Genomic DNA, 25,451 nt, shown 5'->3' with positions numbered 1-25,451 from the left:
TTGAGATAAATTATTTTTAGTAACCTCGATAAAAGTAATTAAATATTTTTAGACAAATTATTTGAGCTATTGCGAGCTAAAAATTGTTAATTTGTGCACTTGCAGTCCACACCAGGCGAATAGCACTTGTAGCCAAATAAATAAGAGAATCATCTCCCACCAAAGCCCTTTTGTTAAGCCAAAAAAAAAAAAAAAAAAAACCCAACCTATTTACTTGTTTTTCTTTTCATCATCAGCTCTAATAATCTCAAAAATCAAACTGCAAAACATGGTACGTTCTTCCTTTTCTTTTTTATTTGTTTGCGACATTTTGTCAAACACATTCACTGCAACATATTTTTGTCGAAATTGAAACCACTATTTTTTGGCAGTCAGTGACACTTCATACAAACCTAGGAGACATCAAGTGCGAAATCTTTTGTGACGAAGTCCCTAGAACTGCTGAGGTTCGTTTTTTGTATTTTTTTTATTATGTTAATTTTATTTAAAAGTAAGCTAAAGATGAATATTTGTATCCAAAATATCTGGTATTTGTGTCCGTAGAGTAACTAATTATTCTTATTGAAGTGAATAACAACTCTTGGGGGGGGGGGGGGGGGGGGCTTAATTAGCTGTTTTCTCCATTCTTGCGTGAAATTATTAGCATAAAGTTTAGAACTTTGTTTGCAATTCGATAGTTTTGTTCTTTTCCTTTGTATAATATTTAGTTATTGTGTAGTCTCTTATTCTTGAATGTGTGTTCTTATTTGTTGTTGCATTTGTTTTGTATCTTACTATTTTGCTGTCCTATTTTTATTTTGAGCCGAGGGTCTAACGGAAGCAGCCTCTCTACCCCAGAAAGGTAGGGGTAAGGTCTGCGTACATCCTACCCTCCCCTGACCCCACTTGTGAGATGTGAGATTACACAGGATATGTTGTTGTCGTATAGTAGTGGGTGGTAGTTCTGACCTTTACCTTTTAAGGTTCGCATTTTAAAGTTCAGGTCCAGCTGAGGTCAAATTGTTAGATCAACGCTTTTGGTTATAGTTTTAATTCCCGTGGTTGTTCTGGTAGAAAGAATTTGTTACCTTAGGACTAACATAGTTAGGGCCACCACTCACTGGGGATTCGGTCGCCGACTCCCCTAGCGTTAGGTCACCAACTTATTTATCCATTCAGCACTGGGCAACTATGTTGCTCGGACTCTCCAAAAATGTTGCTGCACCCGTGTCGGATTCTCCAAAAATACCAAAAAACGAACCTCGATTAGCTGTTTTCACCATTGTTTGCAATTTGATACTCTTGTTCTTTCCCTTTTTGTGTAATATAGTAGTGGGTGGTAGTTTAAAAGTTTTATTTTTTTAATATTAATTGTGTTGAAAGTAAGCTAAAGTTGAATACTTGTCTTGCTTTTACATTCTTCCTTAGCTACTCCAACAAGGGTTTCAAAAAATCTGGCTGTTGTATCCTTATAGTGACTGCTGACAAGTTATGAGGAAATTAGTTAAAAGGGGTCTTTACAAAAATGAATAGAGGTATATGACCCTCTGTATACATGGTCGATTCTGACATAACACATAGGCGATCTATTATATTTTGTAGAGGGTCATTTAATCAGAACTCCCGACAAGTTATTCTTATTGTGGAAGACAATAGCAACTCTTTTGGGGGGGTTCAATTAGCTGCTTTTCCCATGCTTGCCTGAACTTTTTTAGAACTTTGTTTGCAAATTGATACTTTTATTCTTTTCCTTTTTGTGTAATATAGTAGTGGGTGGTAGCTCTGGCCTTTTACGGTTCCCATTTTAAAGCACAGGTCCAGCTGAGGCCAAATCCTTTGATCATCACTTGTGGTTGTAGTTTTAATTCACGTGCTTGTTCTTTTCTTAGAGATTTGACTTTTTTTTATGTTAATAGGTCGTATACTTGTCTTCTTGTACATTCTTCCTTAGCTACTCCAAGAAGGGTTTCAAAGAATCTGGCTGCAGAGGCGGATGGAGCACTATAATTTGGGGTTCAATTGAACCCCAAACTTTCGATGCGGGGTATAATTAATGTGTAAAAATTTACTAAAATTACAATAAATAGTAGATATGAACCCATAACTTTAGAAATAGTATGATTTAGTGCTAAAAATTTAAGAAGTTGAACCCCTAGAATTTAAATCCTAGATCCGCCTCGGTCTGGCTGTTGTATCAATTAGAGTAACTAGTTAGTCTAATTGTGGAAGATATTAACAATTCTTGGGTGGGCTGGGGGTTTGGGTGCCTGGGGGTTTTGTGGGGGTGGGGGTTCATTAGCAGTTTGCTTGCCTGAAATTCGTAGCTAAAGTTTACAACTTTGTTTGCAATTTAATAGTTTTGTTCTTCTCCTTTTGGCGGAATATAGTAGTGGGTGGTAGTTTTGACCTTTACCTTTTGAGGTTCCAAGTTAAAGTTTAGATCCACCAGAGGTCAAATCCTTTGATCAATGCTTTTGGTACTATTTAATTCTTGTGCCTGCTCCGGTAGAAAGGAATTTTGCTACCTTAGGACTAATATAGTTCTAGCCACTGTTCATTGGGGCTTCAATTGCTGGATTCATCTGGTCTTAGGACTTCACAGAGACGTGTATTTTTGGTAAACAATAGTCCGAGACTGGTCACTGTCATCTGTCTGTTGAGGGAGCACCCTTTCTTCTGAAGTTACGGGGCTGATTTCCTAGTTTCTTAGAGAGTGTATCACTTTCGTGGATGAGGTCATACACTTTAGAGGAGTGTGCGCTTTAACTAATGGCACACAGTGATCTTTTATGGCTAGCTCACCAAGAGATTTAGGGAGAGTGAGTTTGGGTCACTTCACCAGGTGTAGCTTGTGGACTTGACAGTTAGTCTGTTACCTTCCCTAAGAAGGTTCATCTAATTTTGTCTATCTGCTTTAGAACTTTGGCAGGAAGGGGGAGAAAATATAAAAAATATGTACTGTTATTGATGAGTGGCAACCTTCCTCCTAATGAGAGGTACTGCTTTTGTCATGTAGCCAGTCTTTTCCCAAAACTTCAACTACCCTATTTCATATTCCAGTTGACTTGAACTTTGCATCTAGAGGGAGGCCCAGATAAGTAGTTTGACAGGAACCAACACTGCTACATGTGATATCAATGCTCCATCAAGTCATGTATCACATTAACATGTTAGATAATACTTTTCAGCATGTTGATGTGGAGACCAAACACTACTTCAAAGAGCATGAGGACGAGGTTTAAGTATAGAATTTTGGGATTTTTCATCACCACAAAAAATAAGTGTGTCATCTGCAAAAAGTAAGTGTGAGATATTCATAAAGTTGGCACTAGCACTTACCACCCTGAAACCTTCCAGCCACTTCATCTGCTTTGTTTTTTCTGTGCCCCTTCATGGCAAGGATGAAGTGGGAAGGGAGAGGATCCCTCTCATAGGGGAGAAAAATCCTACTAGGCCTCTGTTGATCCGAATGGAGTATTTGACTGTATGGACATGCTGAATCGTATCCATCCAATCCATTTTTTTCCCAAAGCCCATCTTCCTAAAGATTGAGATTAGGAACACCCCAATTTAGTTTGTCAAAGGCCTTTTCAGCATCAAGTTTGAACTGGAGAGCTTCCCTAATTTTTTGCTTCCAATCCAGAACTCATTGGCTATAAATGCAACATCAATGACTTGCCTATCCTTAATGAAGGAATTTTGGTGGTTTGATCCAGTGTTTAGGATGGCGAAAGGCGAGGCGTGGTGACAAGGGCTCGCCTCACGCCTCATGGCGAGGCGTGGCGTGGCGAGCGCCTTTTAGGAGCGAGGCGAGAATTAACACAAAAAATTAAAATATTAAATATGCATATATAAATACCCAAATACTCAAATACTCAACAAAATACTAGCATATATTTCAATTGAAAAACTAAAAGTAGATAGTTGATACTAAAGTCTAAAAGTCTCCAACTAGATAGTTAATAAGTCATAAGGTCCCTAAGTGTTAGCATTAGCCAAATTATAACGAAGCAACATCTATTCTTCTTCAAGATCTAAAAATTCTTCAACCACAAGAGTGTTAGCATTATATTGGCTGTCATCTTCTTCTTCCTCAGAGTCTTCATCAAAGAGGGTTCGACTTGAAGAAGCCACCCCTTTATCCTTGTTTATTGAACTTGAACAACTCGCCCTAAGACCATAGATACTCTCCTCACATCCACTTGCCGAAGCAACAATACCCCAAGTGAGACCATCATCTTCTAACTCTTCCTCTGCAAGGTCTTCGGGTGCTCCAGTTACTCATTCATTTACCTCCTCAATATTCTCCAACCTAATTGGATCAATGGTGTCGCGAGCTTTATAACGACGCTTCAATGTTCTATTGTACTTAATGTACACTAGATCATTGAGACGTTTTAGCTCAAGTCTATTCCTCTTCTTGGAGTGAATTTGTGTATAAGTTGTAGAGAGTAATTAAAGAATGCTAATAAAATAAGGATAATGTAATATAAAATAGAATAAATCTTCTCTCTCACATGTTCATAGACGCTCCAATTTCTTTCACATCCGGATGCACTACAAGTCAAGCTTAGTAATTTGATAGCAAACTTTTGCAAGGCTGGAACATGGTTACCATATTGCATCCACCATTCGACTATGGAAAAAATATTTCAAAAGGTATTAAGTATAAAGAAATCAAATAAGTTATAAAGACAACTAAAACAACTAACTTACCTGGTGACAAACGGTCTCTAGCTCTAATGGCAGATTCCTTACCAAATGTCCCATCTGCTTGTCTATACTTACCAAGCTCAACCGACATTTTATCTCTCAAATTGGGATCAGGGACCAACTTCTCAAGACATGAAATGTAGTCATCCCACACTTCTCCATCTAAAGTTTCAGCAGCTGCATTCTTATAATATAACCCCGGGTTCAGAATATGTCCTACTGCATGCAAAGGTCGATGAAGTTGATCCGACCATCTTTTATCAATGATCTTAAAAACTTTGTCATACTTCCTCTCATCACCCCCAAATGCCTTTGCAATAGATTCTTTGCAAAGATCTATAGCTTCAAAAAGATAGCCCATTGGTGGTTTTTTCTCCCCATCCACCAAACGAAGTACTATAATCAAAGGACCACCAACTTTAAGTGCCTTACAAACATCATTCCAAAATGATGGAGAAATAAGGTTCCTCGCAACCTCTTTCCCTGCAATTTCCTTTGCATGTTTGCTTTGTTTCCATTCATTTGAAGTGACTAGGCTTCTTAAGTTTTTCTTTTGCATGTAAAAACTATGCAAAGTCAAGAAAGCTGTTGCAAATCTAGTCTTGCCGTGTCTCACCAAATTTCTTTAATTTGTAAACTTCCTCATCAAGTTTAATAGCAATGGCTTTTGTGATGTAAGCATACATCTTAGTAGCCTTGCTAAAAACTACAAAAGAAATACCAAATAGTTATTAAGTATAAATTGTAAAATGTAACACTTTGATGCTATAGCACAAGCACACAAGTCAAAACTATATTAAAGTTACCTGAAGCATACGGGTTGATCTTGAAAATGTCACCAAATATCAAATTGATACAATGGGCAGCTCATGGAGTCCAATAAATATGTGGGAATGTGCCATGCATCATTTGACCTGCTTTTACATTCTCACTAGCATTATCGGTAACCACTTGTACAACATTATCCTTTCCAATTGACTCAATAGTCCTCTCAAACAAGCTGTACATTTTAGTGGAATCCGTAGAAGAGTGGCTAGCATCATATGATCCAAGAAACAAACTACCTTATGGAGAGTTTACCACAGCATTGATGACCATTTTTCCATTCCGTGCTGTCCATTTATCCATCATAATGGAACATCCAAACTTGCTCCATTGCACTTTATGTTCCTCCACAATCTCGTCAACCTTCTCCACCTCTTTTTTTAGATAAGTAACTCTAACTTCGTGATAGGTTGGAGGCTTCATATTAGGGCCATATTCTCCTATGTAGTCAATGACTTTTTTAAAACTTTTAGCATTGACACAATTAAAAGGGAGCACTGCATCGTAGACCCATCTTGCAAAAGCACCTTCAGCACGATCCTTTAAAAGCTTCCGGGATCTTTCATTACTCAAACTGTGACCTGCCCCTTCCTTTGGCTTCTGTGGATAATAAAGATTCATAGGACCTTTCGTCCCGGTCTTCCTTTTTTGAGTTTTGGAGGGAGGAGGCATCATTTCATTAACTTCATCCATAACATCATCACTATCATCCATATGATCAGTCACCCATGCATCGAAATTCATTTGGGTTTTTGCCACATTCTTTTGTTCCATATAAGCTCTTATTTCCGCCTTAACTGATTCCGGACATCTTTTACAAGCTTTAGAATTTGTTCCGATACCAAGTAAATGTTGTTTGTGCCGGGTTATTCCACCCTTGCTACTTTTTTCACAAAAATTACATATAACTTCATGCTGAGTTGGACCTTTTCTACCAAAATTCCACCCTATATCTCTGCTATTGGAGTGGGATGTCATTATTGAAATCTGTTTATATAACAATAAAAGGCAGAAATTAATGAAAAATGAAGGAAAAAAAAACTGCCGGAATTGGGTCACCGGCCGGCTGCCGGAAAGTCAGATCTGCCTGGAAAAGGCTAATCTTCTGCCGGAAAACGCCAGCCAGGCCGGAAAGAAAGAAGAAATAAAAGAAAGAAGGAAAAAGAAGAAGCAGCTTACCTGAAAGTGGCTGAAACTGAAGGTGGCTCTGCTGGTGGTGGTGGAAGTTGGAATAAGAAGAAGAAACCAAAGAAGAAGAAGGAGGAGACGCAGCTGCTCTGGAAAAATGATGAAATAAAACCCTAGAAATAATATCTTACTCTTTATTATCAATATGTTTTTAAAAAGTCAGCTCTTTTAAAAATTAAAAAAATAAATAAATCAAAAGGCGACACCTTGCTCGCCATACGCATTCGCCTCGCCATGCTCGCCTTTCTGAAACTGCCACGCCTTAGCTGGCTATGGCGAGGCAGGCTCGCCTTGCCACGCCTCACGCCTTTTGGCGTAAGGCGAGCGCCTTTCATAACACTGGTTTGATCCCAGCCTGCATATGGTGGACAGTTTGGAAAGAGAGAAACTCAAGAATTTTTGAAGATACAAGCATTTCCATTCACAAAATTAGGATGAAGTGTCTTAGTCTTTTCTACTTTTGGTGCAGACACAATCTTTTGGGGGATATAGGGGATTTGATAGATCTAATAGGCAAATTGTAATCTTGCAGCTTTATAGTTCTGAACAGTTTTATAGTTCTGAACAGTCTCCTTTTGGCTCTTATATGAGCTTGTAATTACCCTTTTCAGCATTACCCAAGTGCTGCCTTTTGCTAAATATACAAGATTGTTACCTTTCTCAAAATAAAAAAAAAAAATAAAAAAAAATACCAGCATTGTCATTCCATTCAGTAGAGATCAAGAATCTATCGATGGTGGAGACTTGAGTTGAATCCTCTCCCCTTGACCAAGTATAATATGAGCCCTGGAGAGGTAAGTCAACCGTTTCGATATCTTGAATAAAATCAGAAAAGCACCTCATAACGCTTGATCTTCTTATACAATTGAATCTTTCATTCTTAAATCTGCAAACATTAAAATCCCCCCAATCACCCCTTGTTCACTTCATAATTCCCTTAGCAGCTAATTCCTCCCATAGTTCTGATCTTCCCCGGTTAGAGTGAGTCCATACTCAACAGAAAAACATCATCTTAGGTCCCCTTGTATCCCTTCAAACGTTGCAATAATAGAGTATGAGCCTTGCTCAAACAACTAGGATACGGGTATGACTTTGTTGAGATCTATTGAACTACATAAAAAACTTGTTAATACTTGGAGCTGCTGATTTCTAATAGATACCGTTGAATAATACGTATATTCAATTCCATGCTACCTAGTGTCTTACGCGGTATCTCCATTCCTAGTCCATATATGCCTATGCTGCATTGGGGTGCGTAGAAACTTGTAATTCAAAATTCTCATGTCTGGTGTGTACCCTTGTATAATACCTATGTTCAAGTCCATGCAACAAGTGTATGATGTAGTATGCCCATTTCCTAATCCATATGCCTATGTACATAGAGGACATATAGTAGGCTAATTATTCTCCTTGAAACTTGAAAGCTCTCTCGTATCATGATATTTTGCTACTCCTTTAAAGCCATGATTGCTTGCAGAATCATTGATCTTGTTTTGTTTATACTGACAGTTCCATTTTTATCTGGGAGCAGTCGAAACTTTTTATTTGGCTGAGTGGTGAAACCAATTGATATTTTGTGTTTGTTTTATTTGACGATTGAGATATCATCGGTAATAATATTAAGTGACCTTTGAATGCAGAATTTCTTGGCGTTATGCTCAAGTGATTATTATGATGGGACCATATTTCATAGGAACATAAAGGGTTTCATGATCCAAGGTGGTGACCCAACAGGTACAGGAAAAGGTGGTACAAGTATTTGGGGAAAGAAGTTCAATGATGAGATAAGAGAGTCTCTCAAGGTACTTGGTGAACATTTGTTCTTATAGATATTTGCCTAATGTATTCCATGACTTCCTAAACCATCCTTTTACAGTATCAAATTTGACCTGTTGATATACAGCTTTGACCTAAATCTAGGAGATTCTGTAATATGGGCTGTAGCCTCTGTTAGACCTTTAACAAAAGTTTGTTTAGCTTTGCAAGTGCAAACCGTGCTCGTTTCATGGCAATTTAATTATACTCTGTTAAATAAAAAAATAAAAATTTTGCTGTTTGGTTAATACTCTGTAGTTTCACAAATCACACACTCATGGCTAGATGTCGTTTGTTACTCTATAGTTGGTGCAACCTCTCCCCTGTAAATTCCCCCGAGCTATTATTGGATTTTGTTAGCCTCTGGAGAATTACCTTAACTCACATGTATTCAAGCTAATATCATCTTTTGTAGTCATCACCTTTTTGTTCTTTCTTTTCATCTACTTGATGTCATTGATAAATTTCTTACTTCATAAAAAAACAGATATTAAATTTCAAAAAAAAAAAAAAAGAATAAATAAATAAGAACTTTCTGATTTCTTCTTTCCCCTATTCTTGTTTTCAGCATCCTTCGGCACCTCCACTGCTTCTAGGGGGTCGCTTGCCTTTGATTCAGGGTTGAGAATTGATGCCAAACTAGTCAATATAGATCTGATTATACTTGCACTACACTGTGTTGATGATGTGCTATGTCTTGCATGTTTAATTTATCATCTTTTCACTCTTACTATTTGTGACTGCATATTTTTATTTTTCTGAATCATGCGTGTCTTGCAATCTGTTCCAGCACAATGCAAGAGGGATGTTGTCAATGGCCAACAGTGGCCCTAATACCAATGGGAGCCAGTTTTTCATTACTTATGCCAAGCAACCACATCTCAACGGATTGTATACCATCTTCGGGAAAGTGATACATGGATTCGAGGTTCTTGATCTCATGGAAAAGGTATGCCTGGAATGACGTGTGCCATTAAGTCAAGTGTGCTTTCGGAATACAGAGTAATCTATCATTTTCTAGCAGTTACGCGCATGGGTGATTTTTGGCTCTTATTCAGCATCAACTTCTAGAACAGACAGAAATATTGACTTTTATAGCATAACATTCTATTTTCAGATAGTGAATTTGGCCAGTTATCACCTAACTCACTTATTTTATTAAATTGTGCAGACTCCAACAGGACCAGGTGATAAGCCTCTTGCTGAGATCAGGCTCAACCGGGTGACCATACATGCTAATCCACTTGCTGGCTGACGTTATTCTGAAGCTAAGGCAGTACGTGTGATCTCATTGTTCGATTTGTTGATCGTGGTGAATACGTTGGATTATTGCTCTGGTCAGCTTTAATTGCCAACAAATTTACTGGTAGATAGGGAGTAGTTAATACGGGATGATAACAGTAATGAAATTTCCAATGCTTGAACTGGATTAGTTGTGGAACTGTTAGTTTCCTAAAACATAATCTTGATATCTCCAAATAGCAAATATGGAACTTAATCCTTGAAAGAAATGGTTCACTAGATTTACATGTTTACTGCTTTGATAGCCTAATGTATCGCAAGCTTATCATGTATGAATTGTAAAAATCTAGTCGGACTGAGTGTTGAACTATGAAAATATTTAGATTTATGTTATGTAAATCCGGAGTTGTTACAATGGGTTATACTTTTGAATATTTTGTACTTCTGTTATATTTGGCGTTGTTCTTTTACATTTGCAACATAAGGAAAGATCTTTGTGTTCTAAGCCAAAGGCTGATCTTTTCTCTGTTGATTGTTAATGATTAGTACAGAACTTAGTGAAATACATTTTATTAACATTCTTTATTCCAACAATTAGTTAGGTTTTGCTTTATATTTTGACAATCGATTTCTCATTTCAAGCTTGCAAGTACATAAATTAAGCATCCAAGGGTGTGGCCTAGTGGTCCGTTTGAGAACCATGAGGTCTTAGGTTCAAATTCCAACTGAGCACGCTAGGTGATTTTTTTTCATCTGCTTTGGTGGACAGAGTTATCTGATACGTGGGAGGTAGCAGGTACCTTGTGTAAGTAATCGAGGTTGATAGGAGTAATCAACACTAGGTTACTTGCTAATTGAGCATTCCATGTTGTCTTAGCTTTGCAATATAGCCTTGGCACTAATGTGTGCACTTGTGCTACACCTCATTTTTCGGGTTTACTCAACGGGTATTTGGAAACTGGTTCCATCACATTTGATTCATGCTACGTAAGACTTATAAATAGGAGGCCTCTCTACTAGGAAAGGTTTTGAACTCGAGACTTTTGACAAAAGACGTAATATTTCATTCCATTCGACCATACTCCTTAGTTGTGTGTTGTAACAAGAAGTCATGTTTAACTTGCTAAATATTTTTTCTGGCAACTAAGCTATCACGACGAATACAATAGTGTACTTATTATGTCATAAATTAAGCTTTAAGTATGTTTATTCTGTCATAAATTAAGCTTTAAGTATGTCGGAAGAGTTTCATAATTGCTTGCAACACGCACCCAAGGGCGTGGCCTAATGGCCAATGAAGTGACCAATGAGTGAGTTGAGAACCATGAAGTTTTAGGTTCAATTCCTAGCGGAGATAAAAACATTAGGCGATTTCTTCCTATTGTCCAAGCCTTAGTTGACAAAGTTATCCGGTACCTGTGTTGGTGGGAGGTAGCATATACCCCATGGAATTAGTCGAATTCCGCACAAGAACAACAATTGCTTGCAACACTTGCATCACAGTTCAATTGCGTTTTTTTAACAACCTATAATCCAGAAAAATTACCTCAAGTTCATTATTCAATGAGACATGGACATACATTTGGATTGTACATTCAAAAAGTAAGAAAATGTTGCTTGTTTGGTGGGATTAGAAGTTCAGGTTGTGGACAATTTGGCTATAGTGGGTGACTAAGGAAACAACAAACTTTAAAATCTAGTCTAGACTCTAGACATATATTGGTGGAGCTTCTTTTTCTCTTAAAGGGCACAAGGACAAACCAGTTGTATGCCATTCAAAGCTCTTATAGAATAATAAAAAAGAATAAAAAGATTACATTTTAAATATATTTCTCTTAAAAAAACACCAGTTGGAAAATAATTTTTATGAGGATACCAGTTTAGCCAAACATTTAACTTTTATAATAGAATCCATTGAACGCTATATGATATTAGAAATGGTAATTTTTATTATCTTGCCATTGTCGGGAAGGTCAAAAAATTTGTTAATGGTTATTACTTCTACGTGCTTTGCATATTCTAGAGATTGAATCATGGACCGATTAAAAAATATTTTAGCCCCACTCAAGTAGTAACAAGAAAATACTTTTTTGAACCACCTAAAAAGCTTTATTAATTTGTCCAATTATCTATGTTGCTTTCTTTATAAAAATTGCTTCTTATAAATAGCTATATTACTATATATATATACCAACGAATATACATACATACATATATATATATATACTTATACATATCATGCATCAATTGGCTTGATGTAAACATCGAGTAATAATTTTTACTACCACATATCATAGCTATTGCATGTATCTGTAGTTGATTTCGTCAAAAATTGCAACCACATCTTATTTGCAATATCCCTACTTAAATCAAATAAAAGCATTTGGGGCCTTTTTTCTTTCCTTTTTGCGGGGGACTAATTTTCCTTTGAACATTCTTCTCCTTAATAAAATATATTTTCCCAACTAAGAATAAAATATAACCATTTTTTTTTGAGCGGATTGCCCTTCAAAAGCACTGGTCTTTAATTTTTGCTCCTTAAATTGGTGGTCTTTAAATTTTGCCCTTCCGTAGAAGCCCCTTGGTTCCGGGTTCATACCCCTGCTCAGTAAAAAAATAAAAATAAATAAATTCGCAAGACATAAGTTGGGATTCGCAAGGCAGAGTTTTGCATGCTTCAGGCAGAATTTTGAATGCAAACTCTATCTGCAGGGAGAGTTTGAAACTGTGCCTGCAGGTAGAGTTTTGCAGGCCTAACTTGTGATGCCTCAGGCAGAATTTTGAATGCAAACTCTACCTACAGGCAAAGTTTCATTTTGCTACAAACTCTGTCTTGCAATTTTTTTTTATTTTTTTGACTGTGCCGGGATTTGAACCTCAAACCTCGTGGTATTAGGTGAAGGGAAAATATTAAAGACCACCAATTTAATGGGCAAAAATTAAAGACCGCCCCAAAAGAAGGGCATTCCTGCGAATCACCCAAATATAACTAGAGCCTGTTTGGATGGGCTTATGCTTATAAGCAGTTTGCAGCTTATAAGCTAAAAAAATAAGTTGGGGTAGTCTAACTTATTTTTTTTTTGCTTATAAGCTGCTTTAGATAAGCTAAGTCAAATGGACCCAATTATTTTTTTGAGCTTATTTTAAGCACAAAATGACTTTAAGCTGGCCAGTCAAACACTAAAAAAAAGCTGAAACAGCTTATAAGCAACTTATAAGCCAATCCAAACGGGCTCCTACTTCCAATCTAAATTACATATATATCTTTTTCGATAAAGATAGAACGCCGTTGACTTATCTTCTGTAATTGTCAAAGCAATGTGAACCTCCTTTTTCTTCTTTCTTGGGCATTTTGTGCATGCAACTTTTTCTCCATTATATATATTTATTTAAAATAAAAAGAATAATGAGCACATGCATTTTACTTCTATGTATAAACATATTCATGCTTCAATAGTCGTATTTACTCTTGTCAAGTTAAATATGAATATTTAATTTTGGATCGAATAAGTAGGATTTAGAAGAATGCTTTTATCTGATACGATATGTAGAATTTGTGCTTTTATTTAACCTATATTCTCATCAATCACTTCAAAGATGCAACGCCTAATAAAAACTTATGGTCAATTACTATTCTTATATTCTCCAGTTCACAACGTAACGTTGATTTAACACTGGATTTGGTGCATGATTATGGGGAATACTTATAAAAGTAAAATTCCTAGAACACTTTTTTGTTCCGGAGGAATTGGAAACTTTCATTTGTTGGGAGAGTGAATAATATTTTACTTTAGTACTAGTTGAAAATATTGGGAAACTAGATTTGGGAAGCTAGATATAGTGTATGGATACTTTCAATGGTGTGAGACCTTTTCGGGGAAACTGAACAGGCTTGAATCAAAGCAGAGCGACTCACACCATATCAAGAATATCTTTGGGTTTACTTGGCCCAACAACTGATTTTAAAATCAATGCGACACGATTAGGAGTGCATGATCTTCAAAATTTAATTTAAAAGTGTTTCGAGAGCCATAGTGATGATTCATTCGAGGAATACCAAGTATGGAAGCTTGAAGATTGCTTGGAACAAGTTTGGAGTCAAGATTTCGAAGTTGGATCAGTGAAACTTTTTTTGCACTACAGCACAGAATTATTGTGGCGCACCATGAATAAGCTACTGCCAAATGTTCCGCCCAATAATAATGAATTAAACTTTATTTTAGGGTTAGTTTTGGGATTTTTCTTGTTATTTCCAAGTCGTATTTAAACCTAATGTATTTCATCAGTTAAAGGAAGTTTTTGGATGATCATAGATAACTCTTTTGAGAGAGAATTGGACCTCTTGGTTTGAGTACGACTTTAATTTGGATAGCATGTTTTCAAAAATTGGGATTCTTAAAGGTAATCTCCTTCTTTATATCTAAGATTCAAGTTCATCTTTCTTGAAAGGCGATCGCTAGTGTTTTGATCGCTGCCTAACACATTCATTTAGGATTTTAGATACCTTTTCTGTTTAGGATTCAAACTATTCTATCATTAATTAATTGAATTCCGTATTTGATTTTCTTTCGATCGATTATCTTTTTTTAAAATTCCGCTACTTTGTGTATCTTGAATTGTATCATAATGTTTAGACGTAACAAGTATGTAGAAAACAAAGTAATGACATGAGACTCGGTTATTATCGTGGTAGCTTGAAGACACATGTACATAAGAAGAAGCTAGCTGTGGCAGCCTTCAGTGTCCGCAAATACTCGTTATAGAAGTGGCACTAGTGAACCTTGAAAACTGAACTTAGATTGTTGTAATTGGCCCGTAGTTTGAGGAAAATTATTAAAGTAAAACTTACACAAATAGCTACCTTTTAATAGTTTCTAACTAGTTATAGCTACAAGTTGAAGATTTACAATTCGTAGCTGCTTTTGGCTGTATTTCAGTTGTATCTCGCATTTTTGAAATACAGTGAAATATAGTGAAATACAGCGAAATACAGAGAAATACAAAACACGTTAGAGTAAATTTAGGCTCTATTTTTGGAACATATATTTTTTTTTAATTTCTGAGAGAAAAAATAGGCTATATTTTTGGAACATAATATTCTTTTCCTTTTTAAATAGTAAGTCAAATTAAATCAACCATATTTCACACAAATCACTGAAAAGTAAAATCAGGCCCTATTTATGGAACAATTTTTTATTTTTTTTTAAATTATGGGATTCAATTTAAAACTTCCCATAAATCACGCATAACGGTTGTTCTTCCATAAAAGCTTACAAATCTCTCTCAACTTTTATCACAATCAAAACTTTTTGAATTCAAAAACCACTAAAGATCTAAAAACTTTCAAATACAGAAAAATATACGCTGAAATATGGTTAATTGTTTAAGAAATATAAAGTAGTAGTATGCGTATATACAATTAATGGAATACAATGAAATATATCAGAAACTGTTTCATAAATTAGAAATACAAAATGTAGAAATACATTGAAATACAGCGAAATACAAAAGTCGTGAAAAAAAAAGTGTAGTAAAAATAGGCTCTATATTTGGAACATTCACTATATTTACACCAAAAAAAAAAGATAAATACATTGAAATACAGCGAAATAATGTACTGAAATACACTGAAATCTACTGACAATTAAATATATTGTTTATTAATACACAGAAATACACTAAAATATACTGAAACATTTTATCAAACACTTGGTGGGCATGAAGCTCCACAACTCTCATCAATGGTGTTCTCATGGAAAAGAAGCGAGTCGTCTCCGATTGCTATAAAAATGACGTTATCCGGAGATAAAGACTTTCAATTGGACTAGTTAATAAAGCTTCACTCCGTCGTCCTTCACCGTTGTTAGAACTCTTTTTTTCACTCCGTCGTCGACCATGGCTTCACTCTGTTGTCGACCATGGCTTCACTCCGTCGTCAACCATGGCTCTTTTTAATAAAGCTTCACTCTGTCGTCCTTCACCGTTGTTAGAGCTCTTTTTTTCGTTGACCATGGTTGCTGCTACTACTGTAGGATTCTTCTTATTTGTAAGAGAAATTGAGATCTAGTGTGGGTGATGGAACAGAGAGAGAAAGAGGGGTGAGAGAGAAAATAAATTTGATAGGTGAGAGAAAATTAATTTAAAAGACTAGGAGATGGAACGGAGAGAGAAAGAGGGGTGAGGGAGAAAATAGATTTGATAGGTGAGAGAAAAATATTTGAAAAAAAAAAAATTGTGGGTAAGTGGGAGAGAGGTACCTTATTTTTAGGGAAATACACTGCAGTTACAAAAATAAGTTATAGATGGTTTGATAAATAATTAAGCTACCAAATATAATTAAAAAAAAAAGGTAGCTATTACTAATAAATAAGTCTTAGAGGTAGTTATGGGCTGTAAATTTTTCATTATTAAGTAGGCGTTTGGACATGCGATTTCATTTCATGAGATGAAATCAGCGTTTGGACATGCGATTCCATCTCTGATTTCATCTCATGAGATGAAATTCCAAATCATCCAAAAAGGCATGATTTGGGATTTGAAATCATGATTTCAAAAAAATATAAATGTAAAATTGGACCCATACGTTTATATTTTGTAAAAAAAGACCCATAAGTTGGTAGATATATTTACCAATCATGTTTACCAACCATTTGTGTTAAATATTAATCTGCATGTTGATAAAATATATTTACCAATCATGTTACCATCTGGGAGGATTATATTAAGAGTAGTTACATTACTATTCATGTTATATTTTCCTTTTTATTGAACTAAAATTTACTCAATTGATGTTGTATTTTTTAGAAAGGCCTTCTAGTAGCGTATTAATTTTATTATGAATTATGATTTACTCATTTGGTAAGATTGTATAAGAATTAGAAAAAATTTGATGGTTTTCACAACTTGTGGGGTTTTTATGTTTATAAAAAAAACTGCAACTTAAGAAATCCAAATTGCATGTCCAAACATGATTTCATCTCACAATTTCATCTCATGAGATGAAATCATGTCCAAACGGCTCCTAAATGTGCAAATAACGTCTCATATTGATAGTTGAAAAAATGTAAAAATTTATACATAAAAGTATTAAAGTTCAGAATTGAGATATTTGAAATACGTCTTCCACTTCTTTTGACTTTCATATGTTGTCTTACTATGATTTGTTTTTATTATTATCTCAAGTTTCAAGGGATATTAGGCCTCCGTAGTCTTCTCTACAACCTTTATCACTGGAATAGCTCTAGAGAGCTCCAATTATAGCTAGCTAGCTTATGGTTTGGACCAACTCCGCCTTTTAGTATGGAGAGGTGAATCAAAAATTTTGAGTTAGTGTTGATAAATGATACCGGATCCGTATTTGGTAAAGGTATAATTATATAATATACAATTCAAATACAATATGTACTTATAATTTTTAAAGGTATATCTTCCATGCGTATGGTTGGTGGAAAAGGGAGAGAAATTGGTGAGAGAAAGTTGAAGCCAATTTAGGAAAACTCCTAAGAAAAATATGGCCACAGAATCAGACTCCAACAGGCTTGGGGGGGGGGGGGGGGGGGACTGTTTATAAAAAGTATTTAAATAGTACAGATTGACAGTGTAAAGTTTCTTCTTTTTTACATTAACAATTAATTCTATATGTGATAGTGAATTACCAAGTAGTATTTGTGACAACAAGTTATCAATTAATATTTATTGTAGATTATTATTTATAAGTTTTATAATCAATTTAATGATATATTTTTAATCTTTTACACCATTAATACATAGAACACAACTTAAAATTATATGGGAATGAAATCATAAGGGGGAGATCAGAATTTGAGTGCTAAGAAGGTGGCCAACCAGAAAGCACTTAGAGTACCCCTTAATTTGTCTCATTCTTCTTTCCACAATATTTTGGAAAGAAAGCCAACCTTAACACTACTAATTTAATGCAAAGCCGTTTTAACTTCTTCCCTTTTATCTTCATTAATTAAACTAAATCAGCATCGGGTTGTTACTTAGTGCGACCTAATTAAACACAAACTCCAACCATGCATCCACTCCCAACCCCATCTCATCTCTGGGTATATAGTTAAGGGTGTGTATACATATAGTTAAATCTAGATGCAATATTGATATTCTAAAAAATATTATACAATTACATCACTTATAAAATAATTAAGGATAAGTTTTTAATATGACTTTATTTTTTAATTATTTTGTTTAATAATGTGAGTGTCGCTTTTTCCAGTCTCAAAATCTCATGCCCCCTATCTGAATTACCAAATACTTTGTTGCCGCTGATAAATTAGACCCTCTCCCGAAATCTTTCCTAGATTGATCTCTTCAATTGGCCTTAATTCATGTCACCGGCTAGCACATCATGGTTATTCTCTGCGGCGATTTTTATTTCTTTCTAGAAGAGCAGCAGAATGGAGAGGTAAGTCCCTCATCTTTCGAAACATGACACATTAATTGATAATTCGATAAAAGTAATAATTAACTTGCTACCATATGCATGTTAAACTACACTATGTAAAACTTTTTTTACTTTATTAGTGTATATAACTTAGCGTATATAACTTATAAAATCCTACACGTATATATCAACAATGTCAAATATATGATGTGAATACAAAGGTAGCAAAGTTTAACAACTTGAATAGCCAATTTGATCCTTACACGCTATTATAATAAGATTAATTAACAGTGGCACATATGTGCTACCTCTTAATATCCTATGCTCACCTAAAATGGAATTACTTATATTTCCTTGGTTTTGGTGAAGTTTATTTTCATAATGTTGGCCTTTTTCAGTGGAGTTCAACTCAGCACATTGCTTCAGCAAATTAGGTCTCTGAAAAAGTTGATCTCTTAGCTTAATTGGCTTATTTGTCTACATTGTCCAACTTCCAACCCACAAGAAAGTACATTACTTTATAATATTAAGATATTAAGACAAACTAATTGATATGTGAAGGCTCGTATAAAATGTTGGAGTGCAAATGGATTTTTATATTACCAATATTGAACGGAATAGAAGTGTTGAAGGGTAAATGTGTGACCATTTCTCTCAGAAACTAAGTTGCTAAATGAGAGCACAATTATATTCACTCAATTATGATTTCAATATGTTCTCTCATTCGTGAGATTGACTTTTTTTAAGGAGCCAAACAAGTAGAAATTCTTTTTTATTTTGTTTTATAACGGATGGTGCTGAGACTCTAACATAGGGCAACCTTCGCCTGCTCTGATATCATGCATGTTGAAATGTGTGACTATCTGATATAAAGTTTCAAGTTATTTTCCTGATTAGAAGAAAGGACACTTGTATGTACTTAATTATGTGTCTTCAACCTGAAGGAATCTAAACGTTATCAGCACCTGGTGTTTACACCAAATAATAAATGCATGACATGTGTTTTCATATACGCTTCTAGCACTTAACCATGATTAGCTAATATGCATTCTCACCTCATTAAATTACTTAACTATACTATAAGTTAGTATGATTTGGTGACTATCCGACCGATAAGTATTTTCCGAAATTTAAACCGTACGTGAAAATAAAGTATAAAATAATAAAATTTATAGTAATTTACTTGGATCATTTGGTTCGATAATTATGTTTTTGGATGAAACCGATGCATTGAATTTCTCCTTTTACATATATAGTGGCAACAAATAATTCAAACTATTTACTATCTTAAGACGACACATAACACATGGCCTTAAAAGACCACCACTTAAGAATTATTTTGTTATCATGAATGATTACTATACCTTGATTTAGTAATTTATCACTCATGATAAAATAATGAAATTTATAGTAGTAATTTTCTTGGATCATTTGGTTCGATTATATTTTCGGATGAAACCGATGCATTGAATTTCTTCTTTTACATATACAGTAAGTATCAACAAATAATCCAAATTATTACTATTTTAAGTCTACGCATAACACTTGGCCTTAAAAGACCGGTAGTTAAGAATTATTACGTTATCATGTATGATTACCATACTTTGATTTAGTAACTTATCACTCATAATAAAATAATAAAATTTATAGTAATTCACTTGGATCATTTGGTCCGATTATATTTTTGGTTGAAACTAACCAAACCGAACCGTATTATTTGAAGTAGTTTTACCTAACTAAATATGGTTATTTGATTTAATATTTTTCGAAAACTGATCATCTGAATTATAAAGCTTAATTACTAGGTAAAATGCTCTTCATTGCATTATAATAAAGGAACGTTTTTAGTATTTCGAGTCTGTAAAATTGATGAGAATTACAATGGGAACTGCTGAAGAGCTATGTGGACTATATGTGTATGGATGTTAATTTAATACGAAGTGGAAATGATCTCATAAGCACACTTACAATCTAAAAAGAGAAAATAATCTTATAAATTTTTATGTTTTATTTAAAGATCTCTTGTTTATGTTTCTTTGATTATAACAAGATTTTTTTTAATGTTTTAGACAGGTGTGAAATTGACGAGAATAAAGCAAAAAAAAGAGAGAAATAAAAAATGGAGCCACAAAAGAAACATATGAACTATAAAGTATATATTTATGCGTGCGTCTTTGTAGATACTATAATTTAATACTACGAAGTGGAAGACTATGGATTGGCTCTTCTTCATTTCTTTTCTCTTCATTTTTATCAAGTTCTATCTTAAATTAAGAACACATGACATGAGTTAGAATTAATGGCTAAGATTTAATTGACTAAAATAAATCCTTAACCATGGTTTACATAATTAATAACGTATCCATAAATACATTAAAATATTCTCTCTTCCTATTTTCGTTTCCCACTTATTCCTTTTTCCTACGCAAAATTAGACTCATTATTCATGTTACAAATTCACAGAATATATTCCCATTACTAATTCACATACATGATGTCACCATTATTCTACCATAACAGGCTACACGTGTACCGTCAGAAAACTCAATCACTGAATTTCCTCTCAATCCAAAATTAATAAAGTATCTGCTTTGTAAAATCTTCTTTATCAATTCCACATTATTCAGATTCATTATACTCTAAGATAAGATGATTCTCTAACATTTTTATAATGGTCGTCAACGTCCACATTTCTTCTCCTTTATCCGGGGCTTGGGATGGATATGCTTTGTGAAACTCTTCTATCAATTAAAACACTATGAAAACGGAGAGAAGATCGGGTAAACTGATAAGGAGAAAGGGGATTTTGGATTTTACTGCTAGGAAACTAAAATAGGAAGAGACAGAATATTTTAATATATTTATGGATAAGTTATTAATTATGTAAATTATAGTTAGAGACTTATTTTAGTCAATTAAATCTTAATCATTAATTTAAACTCACGTCATGTGTCTCTAATCTAAGACAGAACTTGGGGAAAATGGAGATAATGGAAACAGAGAGGAGCCCAATCCTACCTTCTTTATCTACAAGTCTTTTTTCCTTTAAGTTCGGATCTGTGCATTGGATTTAAGTTATACAGTCAAATCCTCTCTATAACAATCATTATTTATAACAATATTTTACTATAACAGCTAAGTCTTTTTTTAGAACCGTTTTTCATGTTATGTTATATTATATGTTCTTTATAACAATACTTAGCTGTAGCAACCACAAGATATCCAAACAAATAACGTCGTTATAAAAAGGATTGACTGTATACGCTAATCGATGAATAATTTTTTAGATGATTACTCAACTTTCTTTTTATTGTAAACCGAATTAAAGTATTTTATTTTAGCAAAATAGTCATTTATCTCTGTCTGGTCGTTATAGAAAATTCTCATATTTCTCCTAATGATTTTTCATGATTTTTAGATAAATCTGAGTGATTTTTTTGTTACAAAACATAATTAATTTACTGATTTTCGTTATACTGAGATAAAGTTGGGTAACTTTTTCTGTCACACAAAAAATTAATTCTAATGACTTCAGGTACAATAGCATTAAAGTTAATGACGTGATCATTCATCAAATTAATTAACTCCAATACTGACAATGTGTAAATATTTTTTACACAGTCAGCGTGTATATATATATAGAACTTAGACTCTAACTATATATGTTGCTTGCTAGCTCATAAACCCATTCAAGTAGAAAGGAGAAAATAAGTCCTCTCTACTAACACAAGAAAAAGAAAAAGGGGGAAAACACACACATATTAAAGAGAGAAATTAACACAGAGCGTGTGAAAAGAAAAGAAGAGAAAATGGAATGGAGGAAATGTTATTTGGATGTGATATTAGTTCCATTAGGGTTTATGATAAGCATGGCATATCATGCTTGGTTATGGCATAAGGTTAAGACACAACCTCTTTCTACTATTATTGGAACCAATGCTAGTGGCAGACGTTCATGGGTTTCTGCTATAATGAAGGTAACATACTTCTTCTTTGTCTTTTTTCCTTAAGAAAAAAAAAATAATCTTTTTTAGAGTTATTCTAATATATAGTCCCTTATGTTAGTTTTTTCTTTTGTGTTTATGAAGATGTATCAAAAAAATGTTTTCATTGCTAGAACATTTTTTTTTAAAGGTTTTATCATACATACAGGGGGAGGGGAATATGAGATTATAAGGTAAGGAAGCAAACCCTCACCGAATAACGTGAAAATTTAGGTAGTCAACCAACTACCAAGATTCACCGCTAGAACATGTTTGAAGGTGGAGGTGGAGACTTTGTTTTTTTGCTTGAATTTCGCTTATATATACATTAATAGTGTAAAAAAGAACTCCCACAAAAGTAATTACTTGAAAAATAAGGCAGTCGTCAATCTGCTACAACATATTGTACAGTATATAAGTTGTATCCTTCTTGTTTTCACACTTCTTAGCTCTCTGTTAAGAAGCTTTCTTACAACAAATTGGGTGAGGATTAAGGTTTCTCTGGAATTATAAAAAGGCTTGGTGCATAGAGGGATATATTCAAGACTGTTTAATAGGATAGTTTAAAGTTCTAGTTTACGTTATATTAGGTTCATGTCAAGTTTATTTGATGTTTTTGTCGTCTAAATTTGATCATAGTTAAGTTTTTTAACCATGGTCATGGGGATCTTAACTTCACCATTAAAAAACGCAATTTTTTGATGAAATTCATCGGAAGTTGGCTCCACAAAAATGATTTCGACATATTTTTTCTCAAAAATTTCATATTTACGTTAGCGTTCAGACAAAAACGTCCGTCGAAATTCACTTTTTTTTTTTTAAAGGAATGGGTTCTCATTTTTATTATTTAGGGACAATTTGCACGGTTGCCCTTATTCGTGAGTGGTCTTTAATTTTGCCCCTTAAATTGTTGGTCTTTAATTTTGCCCTTTGCCTAAAAATCTCTGGGTTCCGAATTCGAACCCCCGTTCAGTCAAAAATTTAAAAAATATTCGCAAGACAGAGTTTTGGATTCGTAAGACAGAGTTTGCCTTAAGGTAGCAACTCTACCCTTTAAGGCAGAGTTTGCTTTCAGGCATAAGACAAACTCTGCCTTGCAATTTTTTTTTTTTAATTTTTAAGTGAGCTGGGGTTCGAACCTGGAACCTCAGGGTATTTTCGATCACTTTTTTAAGCGAATGACAAAAATCAAAGACCAACAATTTGAGGGGCAAAAGTTAAAGACCAGTGCCTTTGAAGGACAATCCGTGCAAAAAAAATGATTATTTAGAGCTTTTTTTAGTTTTGGGGTTGGGAGATTTTTTTTGGGGGTGACGGGGGTGGGGGGTGGGGGGTGAGAAGTTTCTTTGTAGTGGCCATATATGTAGCCTTATGTTAGTGGCCATTTTGCATTCATCGCATTTGCATGTGAATGCACTTGGGAGACATACATTTGTTTTCTCAAAATCATTTTCTACCTACTTTGAGAAAGTTGATTGAAACTCAAAAAAGACAAAAGTACTATCATTTGCTCAAATCATTCTAATGAATTCCTCAAATGATAGAGAAAAAAGAAAGAAATTTATTTTAAATTGTCTGCATATGACGTTTTGATTTTATTTTCCTTTGGGAAAAGAGTGTTTGTTAGGGTTGTTACATGATATATAAAAGCATAACGTCTCTTAATACCTTAAATGGATGAAATTAGTGAAACTCTCTAAATACTCTTTGTGTGTTTTAGAAATTTTAAGTTAAACAAACACATGCTATGAACCACTTTCCTATTTTTGTGCTCACTTAACAAAAGAGGAATGAGGAAAAATAGATTTCAAACTTTAGTGCACGAATCCAAAATTTGATTAGAGATACCTTCTTTACTTCCACTTACCAAATGGCTTCAATATTTCTTTTTAATTGGCCATTTCGCAAATGCAATCCAACAACCTCATTTCTGATTCACCAGTCAAACTTGTCAAAAGTCCACCTTTTCCCTCTTTGGGTACACTAATCAATTTTGGACTATTCTTTTAAAATAGATTTAATTATATATATCTTATCTTTTACTTATCAGTACAGTTAAATTTGTGATCACAGGTTTAATTTACTTATAATTACCTACACATTGGACTTAAATATGTAGATATATCACAGGTTTAATACATTTTTAGTTATTAAATAATTTTTTTTACTGACAGTTACCTATAATTATCCTTTGTAACCAGATAATGTAAAAAACTCTGCTACATTGTTAGTACATAAAAATTAAACTCATTACCTTCTATGTAACATCAATACAAAAAAAAAATTATCTGTAAATTAAATTCGACTCTAATCTATCGCTAGATAGCCTGTAGTTAACATGAATTTTGATAATCCATTATTAAATAGGATTAGCGAGGTGTCTTTGATATTTAGTGACAGAAGTAATTATCCGACGCTAACTCCTTTTTTTGTAGTGCATAATTATGTGAATACTTTTTACATTATCGGTGTGTATAACTTAAACTCGTTTTTTTTTCTTTCGCAGGATAATGAAAAGAAAAACATCTTGGCTGTTCAAACATTCAGAAACACCATAATGGGAACAACCCTAATGGCCACAACCGCAATCCTTTTGTGTTCAGGCCTAGCTGCTGTAATAAGTAGCACTTATAGTGTCAAGAAGCCATTAAACGATGCCGTTTATGGGGGTCATGGAGAGTTCATGGTTGCACTAAAATATGTGACACTATTGCTACTTTTCCTCTTCTCGTTCATTAGTTATTCCTTATCAATTAGGTTCATCAGCCAAGTGAATTTCCTTATCAATTGTCCACCAGACCATTTGGGAATATTGAGCACTGAATATATTTCAGAGTTACTTGAAAAGGCCTTCATTTTGAACACCGTGGCTAATAGGTTGTTCTATGCTGCATTAACACTTGTACTTTGGATCTTTGGGCCTGTGTTAGTTTTCTTGAGTTCTGTTAGTCTTGTAACAGTGCTTTACAATCTGGACTTTTGTACTTGAATTTAGACTTATGTACCTTTCTTTTTCTCGAATAAATCACAAATAGAGTCGGGTTAGTCCTTTGTTTGATAGGGTTGGGCTATAATTTTTCAAACCTATTTAAAATTGAGACATTTTAACTCAGCCCAAGTAAGCCCGCAAACCCTTGAGGCTTGATCGAGGTACTCGTGGGACAAATGATTTTTTTAGTTAAATGAAAATTATAAAAGTCAAAAGGAAGTAATTAAGGAACTAATTGACATGACGAGAATAGGAGACCAAACTTTCCTGAAATAGTTTGCACGGTTTTACCAAACTCAAACCGGTAATGTTT

At 34.3% G+C, this 25,451-nt stretch overlaps 2 protein-coding genes across 2 annotated transcripts; both read left to right on the top strand.

Moving 5' to 3' along the window:
• The first annotated feature begins 116 nt into the window (after nucleotides 1–116).
• Nucleotides 117–10,212, top strand: LOC132609544 (peptidyl-prolyl cis-trans isomerase CYP18-1). Its single transcript, XM_060323590.1, has 5 exons — nucleotides 117–271; nucleotides 372–446; nucleotides 8,346–8,507; nucleotides 9,311–9,469; nucleotides 9,692–10,212. The coding sequence occupies exons 1-5, from the start codon at nucleotides 269–271 to the stop codon at nucleotides 9,773–9,775; spliced, it is 483 nt and encodes a 160-aa protein (XP_060179573.1). The 5' UTR covers nucleotides 117–268; the 3' UTR covers nucleotides 9,776–10,212.
• Nucleotides 10,213–21,836: 11,624 nt separating this feature from the next.
• On the top strand, nucleotides 21,837–25,220 carry LOC132611523 (uncharacterized). The gene is made up of 2 exons (XM_060325945.1): nucleotides 21,837–22,143; nucleotides 24,656–25,220. Exons 1-2 carry the CDS (start codon nucleotides 21,976–21,978, stop codon nucleotides 25,136–25,138), a joined length of 651 nt encoding a protein of 216 aa, XP_060181928.1. The 5' UTR covers nucleotides 21,837–21,975; the 3' UTR covers nucleotides 25,139–25,220.
• The last annotated feature ends 231 nt before the right edge of the window (nucleotides 25,221–25,451 follow it).

This window comes from Lycium barbarum, chromosome 9, assembly GCF_019175385.1.
Source record: "Lycium barbarum isolate Lr01 chromosome 9, ASM1917538v2, whole genome shotgun sequence".
Lineage (NCBI taxonomy): Eukaryota > Viridiplantae > Streptophyta > Magnoliopsida > Solanales > Solanaceae > Lycium > Lycium barbarum.
The sequence above is the reverse complement of the archived record's forward strand: the minus strand, read 5'-3'. Positions and strand labels throughout refer to the sequence as shown.